At 45.4% G+C, this 22721-nt stretch overlaps 1 protein-coding gene across 6 annotated transcripts in view; it reads right to left on the reverse strand.

The window, feature by feature from the left end:
* The window catches only part of LOC146869487 (RNA helicase MOV-10-like), a 567813-nt gene that overhangs the window by 362078 nt on the left and 183014 nt on the right, over positions 1-22721 (reverse strand). For all 6 annotated transcript variants that reach the window (XM_085654043.1, XM_085654053.1, XM_085654071.1 and 3 more), the window contains one exon: positions 21491-21640. In XM_085654043.1, coding sequence (XP_085510169.1) covers positions 21491-21640 — 150 coding nt within the window. The remainder of the gene's footprint in view (positions 1-21490; positions 21641-22721) is intronic.

The following is a 22721-nucleotide window of genomic DNA, read 5'->3' on the forward strand; positions in this document are numbered from 1 at the left end:
ATAAATAACCTTTAGCCTGGCCGGAAACAGTAATGCGTATTTGAGTTGTGCTGCCCGTAGTTTTTTCTTTACAGCTTGGTAGGAGGATCTTTGCCGTTGCACTAGGATAGTGTAATCTGGGTACAATGAAATTCGGTGATTCTTGTAGTGGATCTGTGCTTTTTCTCTGGCTCTTTGTAGGAGAACATCGCGATCCCTGTAGTTTTAAATTCTTACAATCAGTGGTCTCGGGGGTGCGCCCACCTTTGGCGCCCCTGTTGGTATCCGATGGGCTCTCTCTACACAGAAGTACGGTGAAAGTCAGTCTTGAGCCACATGTTCCATAAACCAGGTTTCCATGAAGTCCGCCACCCTGGAGCCTTCGCTGCGCTCCGGAAGGCCAATTATGCGTATGTTATTGCGTCCGTTTCTGCCCTCTGCACCCTCCACGCGATCCTGAAGACTGGTGACCTGTTGCAAGTGCGTCGTGTGTGTCGCGATTTGTGGTTCCAAATCTTTCAGAGCTCGGTCATATTCTGTAACCGTTCCAGCTAGCTTCCCATGATCAGCTTTAAGCAGCGTAAGGCCAGAGGTGAGGGTCCCTATTTGCTGCTCGAGAGCTGTCTGGGATTCGCGGATTCCCTTCAGGATTAGATCTAGCTTGTCAGGGGTGCTCTCCGCCGCTCCCGGCGATGGGGGCCTACTAGAGGTCCCAGGTGGGTTAGAGTTGCCACCCACGACCAAGTGGCCATCCAGAACCTCCCCCTTAAGCCTGCCCATGGTGGACACCGGTACTGCCCGATAGTGGTGCTGATCTCTAACACACAAGGGAAGAGGGGGGGGGGGGTGTTTCCCCCATCCCGCCCACACATTGACTGCACCAAGCCCAATGTCCAGCACCACACCTCCAAGTCAGACCCCTAAGTGGTGTGTAGTGATTAGACTCCTTTGTGTACCAAACACAGTCAGTTGCTAAGGGCCAGGCCGGTGGTACTCAGCATATCCAGCCCTCCCTGAGTATAGGCACCACTCACCTCAGAGTTGTAATGCACAGTCGGCGGGCTTAATTAGACTCCTCTCCTAATAACAATCACATACTGTCTTTATACGGAAGGAGGAAGGCAATCAGCGAGCCTGTGCCCAGTGCACCCCCGAGCCACTCCCCAAGCTCAGTCAGGCCCAGTAGGGGCAAGGAAGTCTGGGCGACCGCGGCAATACTCACAGCACAAGCACCATCGTGAGTCAGGAGCAAGCAGATCCCCCACGGTCCGCCGCTGCGGTGGTGTCTTTTCCACGGGCCAGAATAGGGATTTTTCCGGCTAAAGTCGGGGAAGAGGGGGGCGGGGGGGGTGGGCCCCTTTTCAAGCACTGACGTGATGTGGCAGTCTTTCAATCTGTGCCCCCCCGCGCAGCCACTGGCCGATGTCGGCCGCACGCGAGGTATTATTAATGCACCTCGGTGAAGGGGCAGGTTCACATTCCAGGCAGGCCCAGTCCCAAGCGCCGCACCCACCACCCGTTGTGCCGCGGTGCTGTGCCGCACCTATCCAGAGTCGACTGGGAGCCACCCGCCGTGTAGCCACGCTCTCAAAGCATCATGCAGCCGCCAGGTCCGTGGGCGCTCAGTCCGCTTCGCAGGTCCCAGGGCGCTGCGTCCTGTGAGGCTCGAGTAGAAATCGACCTCCTGGTCTCGGCAGCACCACCGCACCAGGCCGCCTCCACCAGCAGACAGCCGTATTTCCGCATTGCCGGCAATTACAGGCTCCGCTGTCACCGCAGGCTGAGTCGGAGGCACTCGCAGGTACATGCCGATAGGTATGACTGGTGGGAGTTCATTTTGGGTGGTTCAGATTAATTTCTCCCCCCCACCACTGGGAATCCGGAGCCTCACCAGGACACGTCCGCCATTTTAGGCGGTTAGCCACGCCCCTCCACTAATACCCTTGTTGATAAAAGATGGCATAATAAACAAAAACACACAATCAAAAATTCCATAAGAGCAAATCTGCAACAGGCAATTGCCCAAACTTAAAATGCAATGGCACACAACTAATGTCCGGGGGAGACTATTGTGCACAGCAATCTAAAAATTAAATATAGAAAAGGAGGGGACCGCCAAATGTGGCTATACCCGGCTTTGGCCAGTCACCTGTGAACTGTGGCCGCTGTCTATTATATATGAAATTCCCATACATTGAAAAGCTAAAAAGAGAAACATGGCAATGATTATAAACCCAGCCCTGCACAATCCCAACTTCGGCATGACTACTAAATACAATCGTCAAAAAAGGAGGGGTTTAGCCCAAAGGATTAGAGGGTAGGTAGGGCTAGTTATACTATATAAGAAAAACAAAATGTACCTATGCCTCTGGTGACTTCAACACTTATTCGTATGAAGTAAGATAAACGAAAATTAATACGTTTATGCAAGCAATGATTTATGCCTTTTATTTATTTTATTTTTTAAATTAATATCTTTGATCACAAAAAGAACACATAATAAACTACACGAAATACCACATTGATATTTACACAATAAAAGTGAACAACGTGAAAAATGTGTTTTGACATACAATTATAAATAAACTCTTAATAGTCAAACATTGAAACCATCAAATGCAATGTCACAAAAAACAATCATTATATAAACAATACGAAATGCAAAGTTGTCAAACAAATTGATAGATTGATTCCAAATATAAGGGTGTTAGTTGTCCAATCAAATCCCCTAAATATCAGGGACACAAGGGAGTATATTTGTGATATTTAACCAAGAAGTTAGATTCCTTTGTCTGCCTTGTAATATTTAACCAAGGAGTTGAATTCCTTTATCTGCCGACGCGTTTCGAGTGCCGGTTAAAATCAATTGCCGCACTCTCATCAGGGCTGGATTAATCTTTCTCACGAACAGACTGATTGTGACAAAAAAGGGAGGGATGAAAAAAAAAAAAGAATTTGAATCTTTATTTAAAAAAAAGGCGCTTCCCAAAGCCCTAATTGTTTTTCTATCTGTACAAGTTGGTGGTCACATACCTGCATTATGCCGGTTGCATGTAACCATCAGCAATGTATAACACACAGTGGTTGCCAAACTGATTTTCAATATTGCGGGGCCAAGACGATTTTTAAACCGTAGATCTTTAATTCTGCAAGTGAAATGTTACACGCACATTCGCGGTGTCTGTTTAAATGAGTTTAAAACGTGACAACTAAGCACAAGTTATTTACTAACTCAAGAAGGGGGGCCAAAAACGTGGTCCCACAGAGGAAGTGTTGTAACAAATAACGATCCTTCACTCTCTTTAAAAGTAGTTTGTGGCTGCAAGAGCAAACAAGTGTAAGAATTTGTAAAAATCGTTTTTTAGCTAAACTCCCTTGAATTCAAATGCAAACTCTATTTTGCTCACCTAAAGAAGCTTCAAGCTCAAGATTTCAGGCTCAAGGTTTCAAATGGGATCTGTCTCCATTACTGCTAGCAGCTCGCCGAGCTGTGATGGTGCATCAGTGTCACATGATGCATTTCTGACCAATCACAGGAGGAGATGATCTAATTACATTTGTATTGACTTCTGGGAGATGTAGTTTTTGGCCCCCCTTCTTGAGTGAGTAAATAACTTGTGCTTAGTTGTCACGTTTTAAACTCATTTAAACAGACACCGCGAATGTGCGTGTAACATTTCTCTTGCAGAATTAAAGATCTGCGGTTTAAAAATCGTCTTGGCCCCGCAATATTGAAAATCAGTTTGGCAACCACTGTGTGTTATACATTGCTGATGGTTACATGCAACCGGCATAATGCAGGTATGTGACCACCAACTTGTACAGATAGAAAAACAATTAGGGCTTTGGGAAGCGCCTTTTTTTAAATAAAGATTCAAATTCTTTTTTTTTTTTCATCCCTCCCTTTTTTGTCACAATCAGTCTGTTCGTGAGAAAGATTAATCCAGCCCTGATGAGAGTGCGGCAATTGATTTTAACCGGCACTCGAAACGCGTCGGCAGATAAAGGAATTCAACTCCTTGGTTAAATATTACAAGGCAGACAAAGGAATCTAACTTCTTGGTTAAATATCACAAATATACTCCCTTGTGTCCCTGATATTTAGGGGATTTGATTGGACAACTAACACCCTTATATTTGGAATCAATCTATCAATTTGTTTGACAACTTTGCATTTCGTATTGTTTATATAATGATTGTTTTTTGTGACATTGCATTTGATGGTTTCAATGTTTGACTATTATGAGTTTATTTATAATTGTATGTCAAAACACATTTTTCACGTTGTTCACTTTTATTGTGTAAATATCAATGTGGTATTTCGTGTAGTTTATTATGTGTTCTTTTTGTGATCAAAGATATTAATTTAAAAAATAAAATAAATAAAAGGCATAAATCATTGCTTGGATAAACGTATTAATTTTCGTTTATCTTACTTCATACGAATAAGTGTTGAAGTCACCAGAGGCATAGGTAAAAAAAAATTCTTATATACTAAATACAATCAACACAATACATTAACAGCACTTAGAGTCTTTTATACTTGCATGTCCGGCGAGGGCGCACAGCTTTCTGTCTACAAGTGGAGGGAGAATTGAATACAGTGCGGGCAAATGTTCAAACAACATTATCGGAGGTCTGCAGAGTAACATGTGGTAGCGCGCAGGAGTCCTGGGAGCCAGGAAGACTGTCCGAGAGTTCCTCATCACTTTGCGGACCTTGCCGATCAGAATCCGAAATCGGATTCCCTTCCCAGTGATATGCTGATGCTTGCCACGGCTTGCACCGCTTCAAGTTGACCACTCAACATCAACTCTGGTGTGGGGCCAGAGGTTTGAGACACCGAAGATTGAGATTTCCTTCTTCTTCCCCTACGCCGCCGCGGTGCAGCCTCCGGAAGAGTCTCTCTCCGTCCTATTGGGGTTGAATTATAGGATTCTAACCATTCTTCAGCGCTGTCTGGGGGTATTGAAGAAGTGAGTCTTACCATTCGCAACAACTCAAGTTTGCCAGAAACAACAGAGTATTTGAGATCACATTGTCACAAGCGCCTTTTCACCGCTAGATAGGAGTGTCTCTGCTTCTGGACTTGGAACATGTAGTCTGGGTAGTTCATGACTTTATGATTGTCAACTTGAAGGTCCTGCAGTTTCCGTGTCTTTTGGAGAATGGTATCCCGATCTCTGTAGTTCAATAAACGTATTAGAAACGGCCTTGGGTTCGAACCTGGAGGTGGAGGTTTGGCAGGCACCCTATCTGCTCTTTCAACAACAAATTGTGGAGATGGGGCCTTGGCCGGAACCAACGATCGGATCCAGTCCTCTGCATACGTCACTTCATTTCTCCCCTCCACTCCTTCTGGCAGACCTACGATGCGTACGTTATTGCAGCGGGCCCAACTTCGGCATCTTCAGCTCTGTCTTCCAAGAATTCCACCCGATTCAATAAGTCACGGATGTTCTTTTCAGCCGTGGCTACTCGTGGTGAAACCTCTGCAGCATCCCCTTTTCGACGGTCTGCATGTAATAACGTGAGATCTAATGCCACCTTGTCTATCTTGCCTTCTAAGGAGGTGCGGATTTGATTCATGGTCTCTCCCAGCTTCTCAACAGCTGCCAACACTGCGTCGAGCTTGTGCGCCATGGGGTCCTGTGTCTCCGCTCCTGCCATCTTGTCTGCGTGCGCCAGAGTCTGTGGGTGAGAGGCCGTCGCACTCCCAGTGCCAACCTTCGTTTGGCCCCCTCGTGACATGGAATGGCGGTTAGTGAGCGTCAGTCGCCTCTAAAGGAAGCTTTGAAGTTCACACTCGCCAACCGTGGTAATCGAGTTAATAAATTGACTGGGCTGGGCAGCAGGGGTCTACCAGTGCCACCCTCCACTGCACAGCAACAATCGTCGTGTGAGTTGTGTCAGCTGGGTCCTTCCGGCTCTGAATTCGGTGTCGCAGCCTCAACAGAGCAAGGGGTGTAGTGCTTAACAGACCCTTAGGGACAGCCATACTTGATTACGCAGCACCCCAACCGATGAAGACAGTGGGGGAATGAACACATGTTGCGGCAATTCACGCCAAGACAAGAAGTGTATCAGCGAGGTGCGGCCGTTATGGCAATCCTCAAATGGCTGTGTAGTGTCCCCCAGTTCCTGCTATTCCCAACAGACTGTACCTGGCAAGCCACCCCAGCAGAGCCAACCCCTGTTGTGTAAGTAGCGTTCGGGCAGTAGTGAGTCATGCAGTGCCCCAGGTCGCATCCACCAGCACTAACAAGCCGCGCGCAGACTGCCCTTGTGTGCAGAGATGCCTCACCTCAGCCTTATTCCGGACAGCACGGCCTGGACGGATGGTCTCGGTCTCTCAATTACTAGGGGGGGAGGGGCAGTCACCGGTTTTGGGCGAGTCACCAGGCCCGGCGCTGTATCTCACTCTGTGGCAGGGCGGCGGGTCAGCTCTTGGACATAGACGCCCTTTGCTGTCACCACAGGGACCCACCGGTGATCTTGAGGCCTCAACCGTGGGTTGCAGTTGACACACTCCTCCGGTCTCGTACCTACCAGTCAGGCCCAATACTTGAAATCTCACATCAGGTGTCGCCATCTCACACCCAACAGCCTTGTGTGTGGAGGGGTACTTCATCGGACCCTGCCCCTCTGTGTCAACTGGACCAGTCGTGGGCAGTTACCAGCTGCAGGCAGTGTGCAAGGCAAGACGGGCCACAGCTTCCGTCGAGGCCTAGGGGGTGGAGTCAATCCCCAGCCTCGCGTAGACTTCCATGCCCGGCCCCCGAACATCGTGTCCAGGAAGGTTGCAAGCAGGGGGAATCACCTCTACAGCCCGGGGCAGCCGCTCACCTGCTTCCACCTGCAAAGCGCCTCAGGCGAATCATCGGCCGCTGTGTCACTACCCAACTCGCAGCGGGGGATCAGGTCAGCCACCAACCCCACGTCCTCACCGCCTAGTCCTTCAGATGGGCCCGGGGATTCAGCAGCCGATCACAGTCTCCACAGTGCACCAGCTCCGCTCAGTTCGGCCCAGCAGACGGGGCCGATCCCCTGCCTTGCATGGAGGCCTGCCGCCGGCGCCTACGTCTCTCTCTGCCTGCAGCTCTACGGGCAATGAAGTAAGCCACCAGCCCTCTCCGCTGGATAGGGTCAGTGACGATTATGGGCAGCACGCAGGGCCGGTCAGATCTGTTGCATCCGGCAGGGCCTAGAGGGTGGATCCAACTCCCGGCCTCGCGTGCCTTGCCGCATTCAGAGCCGTCGAGGCGCGCTCGATGAGGCTATAGGCCGGGGGGAGGGGGGTTTTAAACACTGTGCTGCTCAGTAGCCATCCACTTGCTTTTGTCACCGACGCATCAGGGCGGTCATAGGAGCAGTCTCGTCTGGCAGCAGCCCCCTTAAATCTGTTGCCGACAAGAGTATTTCGGCCAGAGCCTTGAGCCGATGGCGGACCTCTACAGCGACACGACCGGCTTCATTGCTGGCTAAGCCACGCCCCCCCCCATGCAAGAGCCCTTCAGGATTTCCTAATAACATCACAAATTAGTCATGCAAACTGTTGCATATGCTTTGCGTGGTTTCCGCGAGCGTTTCTCTTTCCACGCTCGTGGAGATCATGCAGAGTATTTGTTTTCAATTATGTGATTCTCGGTAGGGGTGGTTAAGGATTGCGGTTTTGGCATTATGCAACTGACTCCTATCTTATGAAGATGGATTAAACTCTTCTCTCAACATCATTCTTTTTCCTGTTATTTTTCTACTTTGAGTACGCCACCAACTTTTTTCCACATTGGCGACGAGCGGGCATGGATTTGCCCATGCGTATTTAAGGATTACAAAAAAAAATAAAAAATTGTTTTTTTTTTTAGAAGAAAAGAAAGACTCCGGAGACCTACTCATCATATCCTACTTGTTACTGCTGAGGCTTACTTGGATGTATATTTTGCACCACGGAGTGTAATTCAACATTTCATCATTGTTCTCTGCGCTAATTCCACAAGAGAATTGCATTTGTATAAGTGCGAAGTTGACGGATTGGGAGAGGATCTCGGGCGCACGACCGTTGTTTGCAACCCGAGATAGAGGGAATTGAAAATAGCAGAGGATTTTACACTTCGATCATCTAGGTGAGTTCAGAAGGCTTTTGTGTGTTTTGTTTTGAAATCGCATTGCGGTTCACTCACCACTTTGATGTAGAATTCTCGGACCTGTTCTCCCTCATTCGCGTTTTCCGTAAGTTTTGAACACGCATGCACGCTATTACCTCACCACGTTACGCCGCATCTTCATCCTACGTGCTTCCGTATTGACTTGTTGTACCTCGTCACGGAGATTAACGTGTCTCCATACTTAATGGTATCATTTCATCACGGAGGTTGGAATACAAGGCAGCATTCACATCTCATCGTAGAATAAGACACCTGTTTCCGCACGATCATCGCGTGTGGTGGAGCACTTTATCTTATTACAGAGGAAAGAAAGATTTAGCAACACGCATACTGCGTGTTGTGAGGTACATTATTGATTGGCAAGTGTTATCACATATTTCTTTTTATTTTATTTTTCTCTTTTGCCTTATTCATATGCACATTAAGCACATTTTGAAAATGTGTAAGTTTACTCATCGTTATTGTTGTGTGACATGTCAGGTATCGTACCACCCCCTTCCTGCCTCACGTCATCAGGTGACCCTCCTATGCCATGGGAAGTGTGGGAACCTGTTTTTCTGGCATATGTTGAGGTCCTGGAAGGAGACGACTGTGAACCTGAAAGAAAATTATCCTTATTAAAACATTGCCTAGGTGGATTTGGATTAAAAGAGTTTAAAACTTTAACTGCTTTAGTTAATCCTGGGAGAATTAACGTATACCAGTATGCTTCCTCACAACTCAATTTCCGTTTTGGAAAAAAAAAAATTGGTTATGGAAAGATTCATCTTTAACTCACGCAAACAACGTCCTGATGAATCAATTGAAGACTATGTTTCAGCACTCAGGTCTCTTGCAGAGTCTTGTGATTTTGAACGCATCTCATATGAACAGGTACTGAGAGACCAAATCCTAATGTTATGTTATGTTATGTTAAATAAATTTATAGGGGCGCAACTAACACCATTAGGTTTCTTGGCGCCAAAGTAAAGAGAGCAGAAGATAGCGCAAAGGCCGTTTATTGATAAGATTCTGTGAAAAGAAAAGTTTTAAGGGCAGATCTGAAGCTGGGGTACGAAGTGGTCAATCTCAGGGACAAGGGGAGGGAGTTCCAAAAAGTGGGAGCCAGGAAGGAGAACTTGAGCCCGCCGTGTTTCTTCCTCTTATATCTAGGGATGGAAAGCAAAACCATTTGGGAAGACCGGAGAGTGAGGGAAGGGACGTAGGATTGAAGAAGGGAAGAAATAAAGAGGGGGCCCTGGCCGGCTAGAGATTTGTAAATGATACAACCCAGCTTGAACTTACAGCGGGCGGCTACAGGGAGCCAATGAAGGCTCTTTAGGAGGGGACGGACATGATGATCTCTAGGGAGGCAGTGGATCAGGCGGGCAGCCTGATTCTGGATCAGCTGAAGCCGCCTGAGTTGGTAGGCTGGGATGCCTACATAGAGCGCGTTGGCGTAGTCTAACCTCGATATTACAAGCGCCATCAGGGCCAAGGTAAGAGCCTCGGAAGTAAGTAGCCGGGAGATTTTCTTAATTTTCCTTAATTGGAAATGGCTGGAGGAGACTACCGCGCTAATCTGGGGCGTCATGGAGAGATTACTACTGATGACGACTCCCAGACTTTTAACACAGTTGGCGGGGCTGGGCTAGGTGGACTGCCAAGGCTGAGAGGCCAAAAAGAAGAATCCCAAGGGTTGAGGGGACCCCCGACAAGAACGAGTTCGGTCTTGTCGGGGTTGAGCTTCAGATGGTTTGAGCTCATCCAGTTGCTGATAAAGCACAGGGTATTTTGAAAGGTGGCAATAGAGTCAGCAGAGGAGTTGATGTTGAAAATTAGTTGTATGTCATCAGCATAATTGAATGCTGTGACATTGAACTGACGGAGGGCGCGGATAAGTGGGGAAAGATACAAATTAAAAAGGAGGGGGGAGAGGGAAGAGCCTTGTGGGACACCACAGGACAGTTTGACCTGGGAGGCAGTAAACTGGGATAGTCTGACAGCTTGATGGCGTTGGGTCAGAAAGGATCGGACCCAGGCCAGAGCGGTGCCCTGGATGCCTGCCTCCCTGACACGATCGACCAAAATTTGATGGTCGACCATGTCAAAGGCGGCCGACAAGTCCAGGAGGACCAAGGCCTGGCAGATGTTCACGTCCGCGCCCCTGCGCAGTTCCTCCATAACAGAAAGGATGACGGCTTCTGTTGAGTGCGCAGGTCTGAATCCAGCCTGCTGGGGGTCCAGTACACCAGATTCTTCCACAAAGGAGCTGAGAGCGTGAGTGACGTGCGACTCTAGAACTTTGCTAAGATAGGGAAGAAGAGAGATAGGGCGAAAGTTGCTCATGATGGAAGGGTCTGCCGAAGGTTTTTTGAGGATGGCAACCACCTCGGCCTGTTTGAAGGGTCCCGGAACCTCCCCTATGGCTAGAGAGTTGTTCAAGAGGGCAAGGGGGGGGGTCAGGACAGGCGGTAAAAACTTCTCGAAGGACCGAGGGGAGGCAACAATCGCTGGGAGAGCCAGAAGAGACGTTGTGTAGGAGTGAGAGAAAGTTATCCTTGGAAATAGGAGGGAAGTGAGTAAAGGTGTGTGTGGGAGAATAACTGGGGACACAAAAGGATGTAGGGGCAGGTGGGGAGGTGGAAATGCTAGTTTTAATTTTGGTGATTTTCTCCACAAAGAATTGATTAAGAGAGTCGCACAAGGATTGAGAAGGGAGAGGGGCTAAGATGACTCTTTCCGGGTTGGATAATTCATCCACTATAGAAAAAATATCTTTAGATTTATTGGATGAGTTTAAAATTTTGCCTGAGAAGTAGCATGATTTAGCCACAGTAATAGCGTTCTTGTACTCCTTCAGCCGAGACGAGAAGATAATTTTCGATTCGGGGGAGTAATCCCGGCGCCAGCGTCTCTCTGCCTGGCGGAGAGTAAGTTTGTGTGCGCGGAGCTCAGCGGTAAACCACTTTTGAGCATCGTGCCTGCGCCTTGTCTTAACCGGTTTTAGTGGTGCCACAGAGTCGGCCGCGGCGGTAAGCCAGTGTGTGAGGGTTTTGGACTGAAGGTCGATAGAGATGTTGGGTCCAGTCATGAGTGGGAGTGAAGAACTCAGGAGAGCCGCAAGTTTGTTAAGGTCGGCTTTATTCCAATTGCGCGCCAGGAAATTGGATTGGTGGGCAGCGGTGATAGGGGAAGACAGGAATACGGAGAAAGTGATGAGGTGATGGTCAGACCAGAGACAAGGGGCGATGAGGGGAGCAGAGATGGCAAGAGAGGTGGTCCAGACTTGGTCTAAAATGTGGCCTTTAACATGTGTGGGTGCATGTATATGTTGAGTGCAGTTAAGGCTCAACATTAGGTCAGAAAAAGCACGCGAATCAGCAGTTTCATGAGTGTCTGATGGCCAGTAATTACCAATAGCAAAAAAGTTCAGGAAAGATTGTGGTCCACTTCTGATCTATCATTAAATGCGGCTATTGACATTGCCAAATCCATTGAACATTCTGAGGAATTTGTAAAAGTAATTAGAGGCAATGAAAAAGGAGATGTTTTTAGTGTCAACAAAGAGCTCAAAGATCTCGACAAACAAAGAAAAAATGTAATCAAAGGATTGACAACTCCAACAAAAGTGAGAGCAAATACAAGAATTCAAACGCAAGAGTTGAAAGACGCAATCCACCTTTACTCGGTTTTAGATGTGGAAGCAACAGCCATTTAGCAAACTTTAAGGGTTGCCCTGCTACCGATAGAGTTTGTTCTAAATGTAATAAGAAGGGCCATTTTAGTAAGTGTTGTAAAACTACTCCTAGGAAGGTAAATTACATACAGTGTTCAGATGACGATAACATTTCCTATAGATAATGATGAAAATGAAATCAATACTGTAATTAATGTATGCAGTGATGGAGTTTCAAAATGTCCTTCCTGTTTCATCAACGTTCATGGAATCAGTTTGAGAATTTTGGTAGACTCTTGCGCTTGGTATTCCATCATCTCCTCAAACGTTTTTTATGAGAGTTGGCCAAACAGACATCTTATTCATCCCGATGTATCTCCTAGGGGTTACACTAGGCAAAAGATTGACCTAATAGGTTATTTTTACGCAGATTTAAAATTTTCTGGACGCCATACCTTCAGCAAGATTTATGTGGCAAAATCAGGGCAATCCCTTCTAGGGTGGCCACACCAGCATGAATTGGGCATTAAACTTGATCCCAGAGCCAATCGTCCTGTTTTTGCTGTTGAATCCGATGCTCATTATGGGCCCATTTCAGTTGATAAATTAATCAGAAAATTTCCAAGCATTTTCAGTGGAAAACTAGGGAAATATAAAGGCTTTGAGCATGTTATTAAACTTCACGAAAATTCCATCCCCATTCGTCACAAAGTAAGAAATGTTCCACTGTCATATAGGAACGAATTGAAAGATATGCTAAAGAATCTTTGCAGTGAAGGCATTATAGAACCCATAGAGTCCTCCCCGTGGGTTTCTCCCATAGTTATTTCGGTAAAATCTTCAGGGAAACTTAGGCTGTGTGTTGACTTACGCAGTTTAAATCGTGCCATTTGGGTAGATGCACACCCTCTTCCCAACTTGCATGAAATGGTTTCCACTTTAGCTGATGCGCAAGTATTTTCCTGCATTGATTTAGCAAGTGCGTACCACCAAGTAGTTCTTTCTGAAAACTCTAAAGATTTTACAGCATTCATTACACCAGAGGGTCTTTTCAGATATTGCCGCATGCCGTTTGGCTTAGCCAGTGCCGCATCAGTTTTCCAGAGATTGATGAAAGAGACTCTGGAAGGGTTGTCTGGTGCCATTGCGTTCCAGGATGACATTCTGGTTTTACGGAAAGAATGATGAGGAGCATGACCGCAATTTATATAATGTCATAGCGGCTTTGGCTGAGAAGGGCCTCACCCTTCGTTTGGATAAATGCAAAATAAAAGCAAGGGAAGTGGAATACTTAGGACACACAATCAGTGGGAAGGGAATTAAACCAAAACAAAAACACATTGAGAGTATTAACGCTCCCTTACCTACCTCGAAAGGAACAGTTAGTTGCGTTTCTTGGGTTAACTGAATTTTATGCAAAGTTTATTCCAAATTATTCTGCTAAAGTTGACCCTTTCAGGTGTTTGCTTAAGAAAAATGCCAAGTTCATGTGGTCGAATGACATGACTGAAGCATTTGAAAAATTGAAGAGATTCATTGTTAATGCACCATGTTAAAAACCATTTGTCCCTGGAAAAAAATGTATAGTTATGGTAGATGCCAGCAATTTAGGCTTTGGAGGTGTCTTACTACAAAAAGATAATTGCAATGAATGGATTGTAGCTTACGCTGCTAGGGCTTTAAGAGATGCAGAGAAAAATTATTCGGTTATCGAAAGAGAATTACTTGCTTGTGTATGGGGGCAGAACACTTTAGAAGTTTTTTGTGGGGCACTGATTTTATTATCAAAACCGATCATAAACCACTCGTATTTTTAATGTCCCCTGGTGGAGGTAGGTCTATGTCTGCACGGTTAGCCAGATTATCATCAAGATTACAATCCTTTCGCTTTTGTATTGAGTATGTTCAAGGGAAGGCGAATATGCACGCTGACTGTATGTCCAGGTTACCTATGGCTAGCGACAAGAACTATCAGGATGATGATTGTGAAGTCGCTTTCACCACACATGATATGAACTTAATACATGGTGGGAAACCAAGTCTGTGTGAGGATATCTGGATTGCTGAAATGGGAAAGGATGTTGAATTAAATACTGTCAAAAAATATATTGTGCAAGGTTGGTCAGAATCAAGGAGGTTATCTGGCGACCTGATGAGTTTCTCAAAGATTCATGATGAATTAGCTATCGAAAATGGGTTAGTCATGAGAGTGGACAAAATAATTCCGCCTTTTGGCCTTAGAAACACCATCATGGAGATTGGTCATGGACACCTTGGGGTTTCATTTACTAGAAGGCGGATTAGGGAGGCATTTTGGTGGCCTGGAATAGATTCCTCTGTCGAGCATTTTGTACGCAAGTGTAGTAAATGTTCGGGTAGTGACAAATCAGCTGTTCCTTTGCGTGTTGAATCTCACCCTGTTGACTGTCCTGTTGGTCCATGGAGGAAATTAGGGCTTGATATCATTGGTCCATTTCATGTCCTACCCAAAGATAAATGTTTTGGCATTGTTTTAATTGACTCTTTTTTAAAGTGGCCTGAGGTTAAGATGGTCAAAGAGGTCACTTCACAAAGTGTGATTGAGTTTTTAGATAGTATTTTTTGCAGAGAAGGAATCCCGCAAGAAATTGTTACTGATAATGGACCTCAATTCATTAGTAAGGAGATGGAGTCATTTTTTGGAAAATGTAGTATAACTCATAGGAGAATAGGAGAATATCTGTGTTCCATCTAGAGGCTAATGGTCAAGTAGAACGTTTTAACCGTGTGGTGAAGGAAGCGATCCAACTATCCACTAAGGGGGGGGTCTTAATTGGGGTAATGCCTTACAATCCATGTTACTAGCATATAGGACATCTCCCAATTCAGTTACCTTAGCTAGTCCATTTGAACTTTTGAGGGGACGAAAACCTAGTACTAGCTGAGTTCCGTGGTGGTTAAAAAAAAGGTTTGGATGACAACAAGTTGATTGCTATCGATTATGATGTTGTTAAACAAAGGGTCAATGAGTACCAAAAAAAATGAAAACAGGTTATGGATAAGCAGAGAGGTTCGGTAAGCAAACAAAAAATTGTTATTGGTGACTTTGTTCGTCTGAGAAGAAAATAAAATGTTCCTAAAGGTTCCCAATGTTGGACAGATCCAAAAAGAATTATAGAAGTGTTCAACAACGCGGTGAGAATAGAGGGAGGAAGTGTTTGGAATTTGAACAGGATCTCTTTGTTCAAAGGGGACTCCCATTCACCTAGGGATCTTAGCAAAAATACATGTTTGGATGATGTACACAATGATGTCTCTCCTAAACAGCATCCTGGTTGCTCCAATTGGGACAGTGACTCTTCCAGGAAGAAACGTGAACATCATTGTCCTGATAGGTTCAAAGATTATATTATAGATTAGTATACCTGTTAAAGGGGAAAATAATAATTATAAATAAATAAATAAAAGGGGGAAGATGTGTTGCATATGCTTTGCGTGGTTTCCGCGAGCGTTTCTTTCCACGCTCGTGGAGATCACGCAGAGTATTTGCTTTCAATTATGTGATTCTCGGTAGGAGCGGTTAAGGATTGCGGTTTTGGCATTATGTAACTGACTCCTATCTTATGAAGATGGATTAAACTCTTCTCTCAACATCATTCTTTTTCCTGTTATTTTTCTACTTGGAGTACGTCACTAACTTTTCCCCACACAAACCTCCTCTTAAACAGGTTTTGGGAAAACGCGCTCTAAATCAAATATTATGGGCAAGGCTGGTGCCACTCCCAATTAGAGAACTGAACCCGGCCTGGAAAATAATTGAAATCATCACATGCTGCAGCCTGTGCAATTACAAAAGGGAAATCACTGGCTCACATGTTACTTTGCTACACGGCACTTCAGCATGCCCCGTCTACCCTTCCTGAGGCCAATCTTTTTGTACACCAGGGCACTCGATCGGCCAAAGAGGCTCTACACTTCTTATATAGCTTGGAAACCATCACGGACATGGAAAAGTTTGGAAATTTAATATACAAGGCCTGTTTACTGTCAAATGGCAAGTTGCTGGAAAAACACAGATCAGCAACCAGCAGCCGATTGTTCAATAAATATTTCCCCAGCCAAAATATTGATTTCTTCAATTACCATACGTTTGGGGGAACAAACTGAACTTGCTTGCTAACATGCATCTGATTAAAGCAGTTATCTCCCAAAGCGGTGGCTAACCTGTGTCTGTTGCAGTGGTCTGAAATAGTGTATGTAAAACTGCTTGGCCCTCTCTAGCTTGTTGTCTTGCTAACACATCCACACACTAGTGTTTTGTGAATGTGTGTGGGGTAGACCATGTTGCAGCTTTGCATACGTCATCTATGGGTATATTTCCTAAGAATGCCATAGAAGCCCCCAGTTTGTGTGTAGAGTGTGCTCTAGGGGGAACTGTTAGCGTTGGTTTTGCTTTTGCATAGCATATTTGAATGCATTTGACTATCCACCTTGCAATTCCTGATTTTGATATGGGATTGCCTTTGTGTGGTGGAGCAAAAGCGACAAAAAGTTGACTTGTGTTACGGAAAGGTTTTGTCCTTTCTATGTAATACAGCAATGCTCTCTTTACATCTAATGTGTGTAGGACACGTTCTGCCACTGAATCTGGTTGAGGGAAGAACACTGGTAACTCAACCGATCGATTGATGTGAAAAGCAGAAATGACTTTAGGAAGGAATTTATGATTAGTCCTAAGAACCACTTTATTTTGGTGCATTTATAAAAACGGTTCTGCTATAGTTAATGTCTGAAGCTCACCCATCCTTCTGAGCGATGGGATAGCTACAAGGAAAGCAGTTTTCCATGTGAGAAATTGCAGTTCACATTTGTGCAATGGCTCAAAGGGTGGACCCATTAGTCTGAGGAGAACAATGTTGAGATTTCATACTGGAGCAGGTGGACGTCTCGGGGAATTACTCTTGAGTCCCTCCACATTCCACATGCCAATTCCAGAGGTATGCAGCTATTGCAACCAGGTGTAAACGTATTGACGTGTATGTTAAATTGGATTGTTGTAGATGTAACAAATAGCATATAATGTTTTGGACAGAAGCATCAAGCGGGTTGATGTGGTTGTTATTACAGTAAATTACAAACCGCTTCCACTTTGTTGCATAGCAAGCTCTTGTGGTAGGACGTCTAGCTTCCTTGATAATATTCATACAGTCTGGCAGTAGATTAGGATGGCCAAACACTAAGACTTCAGGTACCAGATTGCCAGATTGAGTTGACTGGGTTCTGGGTGTCTTATGTCTCCATGGCTCTGAGTGAGGAGATTGGGTGTAAGACATAGTTTTTTTATGAGGAACTACAGAGAGTTCCAATGAGGTTGTGAACCATGGTTGACATGCCCATGTGGGAGCAACTAGGATTAGTGTCAGGGACGCTTGTCTGAGATCCCGAACCACTCATGGAATGAGTGGGAGAGGCAGAAAAGCGTAAGCAAATATCCCTGACCAGTTCATGAATAGTGCTTTGCCTTTGGACAATGGATGTGGATACCTGGACGCGAAGTTTGGGCATTTTGCGTTTAAGTGCGTGGCGAACAGGTCTACGTCTGGAAAGCCCCCCATCTAAAAGAATGGGAGGAGAACTTGAGGGTGTAATTCCCATTCATGGATTTGCTGTGTCTAACAACTTAGCAGAACTGCCATCTGATTGTCTACTCCTGGGTGGTGTTCTACTAGGAGATAGATTTTGTGATCACCAGCCCACCTCCAGATTTCCTGGGCTAGGTGGAACAGTTGGAGGGAGTGTGTCCCCCCTGCCCCCCGTCTTGGTATGTAATACATAGCTGTCATGTTTGTACGAACCAGGACAGCTTTGCCCACTAGATGGGTTAGAAAAGCCTGGAGGGCTAGAAATATGGCCATAAGCTCTAAATGGTTGGTGTGGAGCAACTTTTGTTGGCGACTCCACAGGCCTTGTATTGTGTGTTGCTGTAGATGAGCACCCCAGCCAGTTAGAGACGCGTCCACTGTTAGTACTGTCAGTGGAACCGGGTCTATGAAGGGCCGTCCTTTTGACAGAGCTTTTTGAGTATCTAAAGTGGCTCCTAGATAGTTCTGAATATTGGCTGGCTGAAGATGTGACTTTGGCACATTGACTGTGAACCCTTGTCGATGTATTGTATTGTAATTGCATTTTTATAGTGCTTACTACCCCTGACGAGGCATCGAAGCGCTTTTTCGGCGAGTAGCACGCTACTCCAGGACCCATAGAGCATTAGTGTTGAATTAGTATAGTGAAATATGAAAGTAATTTTAAGTGGTGGATAAGTTAGTCAGTTATTTGGGTTCGGAACGTTAGCAGCAGGATAGAGGAGGAAAAAAGGTTTGTATTTATATAGCGCTTGTTACCTCTGATGGGGTGTTGAAGCGCTTTTTTTTGGCGAGAAGCACGTTTCCCGGAAACCCATAAAGTATTGGTGGTGAATTAGTATGGTAAAATATGAAAGTAATTTGAGTGGTGGATATTAGTCAGTAGTAACTTGATTGTTATGAAAGTGTATTTGAGACACTGTTGGTACGTGCTGGCTTTGATGAGCCAGTCGTTTAAGTATGGGAAGACATGGATGCTTGGTCTCCTTAGATGAGCAGCTACTACTGCCAGGCATTTTGTGAAGACTCTGGGGGCAGTGGTGACTCCGAATGGGAGTATATGTTGGCCTCCTAGCACATACCTGAGAAGTTTTCGATGAGCAGGGTGGATTGGAATATGAAAGTATGCGTCCTTTACATCTAGAGGGGACAGGAAGTCGCCTTTTTGAAAAAGAGGTAGTACCTGTTGAAGTGTTACCAAGTGAAAATGGTCTGACTGTATCTAAAAATTGAGTTCTCTGAGATCTAAGATTGGTATGAGAGACCCGTCATTTTTTGGTATTAGGAAGTAAAAGGAGTACACGCCTGACCCTTGGTGTTGAAGTGGTACGGGCTCTATAGCTCTTGTAAAAGTAGAGACTGTACCTCTTGTTTGAGGAGGTGTAGATGATCTGGTGAGAGTTTGTGTGACTTTGGGGGAATGTTTGGAGGAGTGTTGATAAACTCCAGGCAGTAACCAGAACAAATAATTTGTAGAACCCTCTTGTCTGTTATTGACTGCCAAACTGGTAGGAAATTTGACATTCTTCCCCTGACAGGTGTTAGATGGTTGGGGGAGGGTGGTGAAGAGGTGAGTCACTGTTTTGTATTGAGGAAGAGGTGCGTGTGTTTGAACCTCTACCTCTTCCCTTACCATTATTTCCTCTGTAACCCCCCTCTGAAGTAGTTCTTAAAACCAGAGCGTTGGTTTTTATCCTTGTAGGTGGAAGTATTTTCTGAGGAAGAATTGTTGGACCCCGCTCGATAGAAAGAGGGTCGAAAGGAACCGAAGCGCCCCTGTGGATTTGGCCACCTCAGTGTCTTTCTTAATCTTTTCCACTGAAGAGTCTACCACTGGACCAAAAAGGTGTTACTTATCAAAAGGTGTGTTTAAGATAGAGGTTTAAACCTCAGATTTGAATCCAGAGATACGTAGGCAGGCGTGCCTTCTTAAAAGGACACTGGTATTTACTGCTCAAGGGAGCACCTGATTTGATGGTTGAAAACAAGCTGTATCTCCCTTTTCAGGTCTTCCGCTTTAGATTTATGTTCTTGGGGTAGATATTGGATAAATTGTTCCATCTCGTCCCAATGCGCACAGTCGTATCTAGCTAGCAACGGTTGTGTGTTGGATATGCTCCAGATGTTTGCTGCTTGAGATGCGACTCTTTTCCCCAAAGCATTAAGAAGCTTAGATTCCTTATCTAGGGGTGGAGCATCTCCTGTGGTTTGAGAGTTAGCCCTTTTGCGTGCGTTAGACACGACTAGCGAGTCCAATGGTTATTGTCCCCTAATGTACGCTTGGTCCGATGGTGCTAACTTATATTTTTTGTCTACCCTAGGGGTAATGATACGTGCCCTGACAGCATCACTAAAGATATCATCCACATGTCTGATATTACCCTTGAGCATTGGTAGAGTGTGATGACCTTTGAGTAGTGCTCAGGGTATCGAAAAAAAAATCCTCTTCGAGGGAATCTTTGTGGAGTTGCACCCCATGGTAATTGGCAGCCCTACCCAGCAATTCAATGCAACCTACACTGTCGGCTGGTGGGGACGGTTTGGTGGGATATAAGTCAGGATCATTGCCTGTGGGCGAGTTAATGTTATAGTCGTCCCATGGGTCTGCAGGTATTGGCTGATTATCATCATCCCCATTATCATCCCCATCATCCTGGTTGTCAGGTGTATATGGTGAATGCTGAGGCGAAGTAGGCACAGGTATAGACTGTGGAGAAGGAGGAGATGGGATAGGAGGAGGGGAAGGGTTAGTTCCAACAGTTCCCTTCTTCAAAGGAGTGTGAAATTCCTCTTCAGCCTCAGTTACTCTTTTTAGAGTCACTGTGGTGGTGATATGCCTAGTTTTTGGTTGAATGTACAGCACTTTCTGTTTAGGGCCGGGTTTATTGAGCGGATCATCAAAACAGTGTTTTTTTGGTAATTTCGGTGCCTGCCGTGTTTCGGCACCGAGGGTTTTAGGGGCTGGAGTTTTCGGAAACGAAGCATGTTTCAGTGCCGAGTGTTGTGGGTCAGAGCCGAACTTCGATTTCGATCCCGAAGATTTCAGCTCGATGTCCGATTTAGCGTGTGGTTTTTTGTAGGCTTCAGTGCAGAGCCAGAAGGCAGGGTGTCGGAAGCGTGGTCTCGGTGCCGACCGGAACCCATGGGCACAGGTTGGTCCGTAGCCTTCTTTTTGGGTTGAGGTGGATTTCGGGGCGAGGGAGGATCTGTACTTACAGTACGCTGTCCATGTGGGATGTCTTCATCCTGGTCGGAGCCGTACTCTGAAACTGAGATCGGTTCCTGTTCCTCCTCGGCCCCAATAGCATCGCCGGGTTCTTCCTTCGATTCAGTTCCAAAGAGGTCCAGAATGGAGCCTGTGTGCTGGCTCTGCATGTCGAGACGTCGAGCCCGACAGTCCGGAAGCGTCTTCTTGGAGTGGAAAGCTTTGCACGCTTCGCAGTCCTGTTCACTGTGCTCAGCAGACAAGCACAGGTTACACACTTTGTGTGAGTCGGTTCACAGGTATTTTGAGTGGCACCAAGGGCAGAACTTAAATGGAGTTTGTTCCATTGACTGCGAATCGAACCGAAGCGGGTAGGCCCGACAGCCTACCACAAGCTCTCCGATCGAAACAGGTTTTTTTTTTACAGTAAACATGACACGCGAAGAATGAAATACGCGATCAGAAATAATACAGTTGAGGTAGAATGTCTTGCGCACCAAGGGAAACCAAAAGTACGATGTCAAACCGGAGTGCATCGACTAACATCCGAACCCGATGGCGGAAAAACACAATCTAACAATGGAGTCGATACCCATGCGCACTATCACTGAAAGGAGTCACTACCTACCTTGTGACTGGAAAGACTTCTTCGGAAAAAAAAACAAAGTGCAACCATCCGGACCCAACACTAGATGGCGATCTGTGCGTAGCATATGATCTACAGCTCATATGCCTCGAACATGTAATTCTGTTGTATCAGCTTTTCCTTACCTTTTCTGATCCTTTCATTGGGAGAGCTTTGTTCCATAAGAAATCATGAGCGCAGGACTTAAACTACAGATGGCTGGTCACAGTTACTTACATAACTTGCCTGGTCTCCTCCATAACAGGACTGCGAGGGTTGGGTCGGTCTAATCCCAACTGGATAAGTTCTTGGACAATGTCCTTCAACTTCATGGGATACTTGTACTGACCAAGAGAAATGGACCGCTCAAGTTCATAATCCAAGAAACTGTAAAGACAAATGGCAAAGAAATTGTGTTATGATTCAAATATCCAAGTGCATTGTCATCCTTGACAGAATCTGCAGATGGTTTCTACATAAAATTTCAATAATTGTATTTGGTAAAAACACATTGGGATACCCTATTGACACATGATATGGCCTCCACCCAAACACCTTCAATGCTCCTGTTTTGTTCATATTTTCATTCAAATTTTTCAGTGATCATGTAAAAACACATGGGTATTTTTATAATAGCTCCATCATGCCATGAAGATGTATTATGGTCATACTTTTAATGAGGTGCACACACATTCCCTGAATTTCACCACAAAAAATAAAGTTAAGGGTTTTAATGTTCTCAAAACCTAGAAGTAAAACTTGCAACACATTACTTATAGCCCACAAACCCATAGGAAACCCTGCTCAGATTTCAAGCCAGGCTTCTCAACATAATTATGGATGACATCAGTTGGCACAGGTCCTGATCAGTGTCTTTGTTAAGATCACACAAAGACCATCAAGTTATCAGCATAAGTCAAAACAAATGGAAACGAATGAAAGTGGCCGATAATTGCCTTGTCCTCAGTTATCATACTTCTGTCTCCCTCTCAACCTTCGTGAATGTGTTAACCGTACACAGGCGACCTGGAGTCTGGGACTATTGCTTGAGAATTTGCTGCCCATAGAACCACAGGTGACCCTTGCTATTTCTATCGGTGATCGTTTTGCAATTTGTTTCCATAAGTCACTTGTCTACAGCAGTTGAATTGAATCCCTATGGTCTCATATTAAGATAAAAAGTCTATGTAAAATGCTCTGAAAAAGTAGCCTGGCCCCAGCCAGCTTACCTGGTTAGGTCCATAAAAGTGTACATCTGTACCCAGGATAATAGTATACCTGTACACATGGCCATACATGGCGAACACACACACATCTATTCTAAAACATTAAGCAATCAAGGGAGTTAGAGACGTCTCTCATTCAAAAATGTATCACATGGAATAGGTCAAGAGTACAGTATTCGGATTCACAGGCACCTTGGCCCTCAACACACAATCTGCAGAACCTAGAATTTTTGGGGATGTCC

This window comes from Triturus cristatus, chromosome 1_1, assembly GCF_964204655.1.
Source record: "Triturus cristatus chromosome 1_1, aTriCri1.1, whole genome shotgun sequence".
Classification (NCBI taxonomy): domain Eukaryota; kingdom Metazoa; phylum Chordata; class Amphibia; order Caudata; family Salamandridae; genus Triturus; species Triturus cristatus.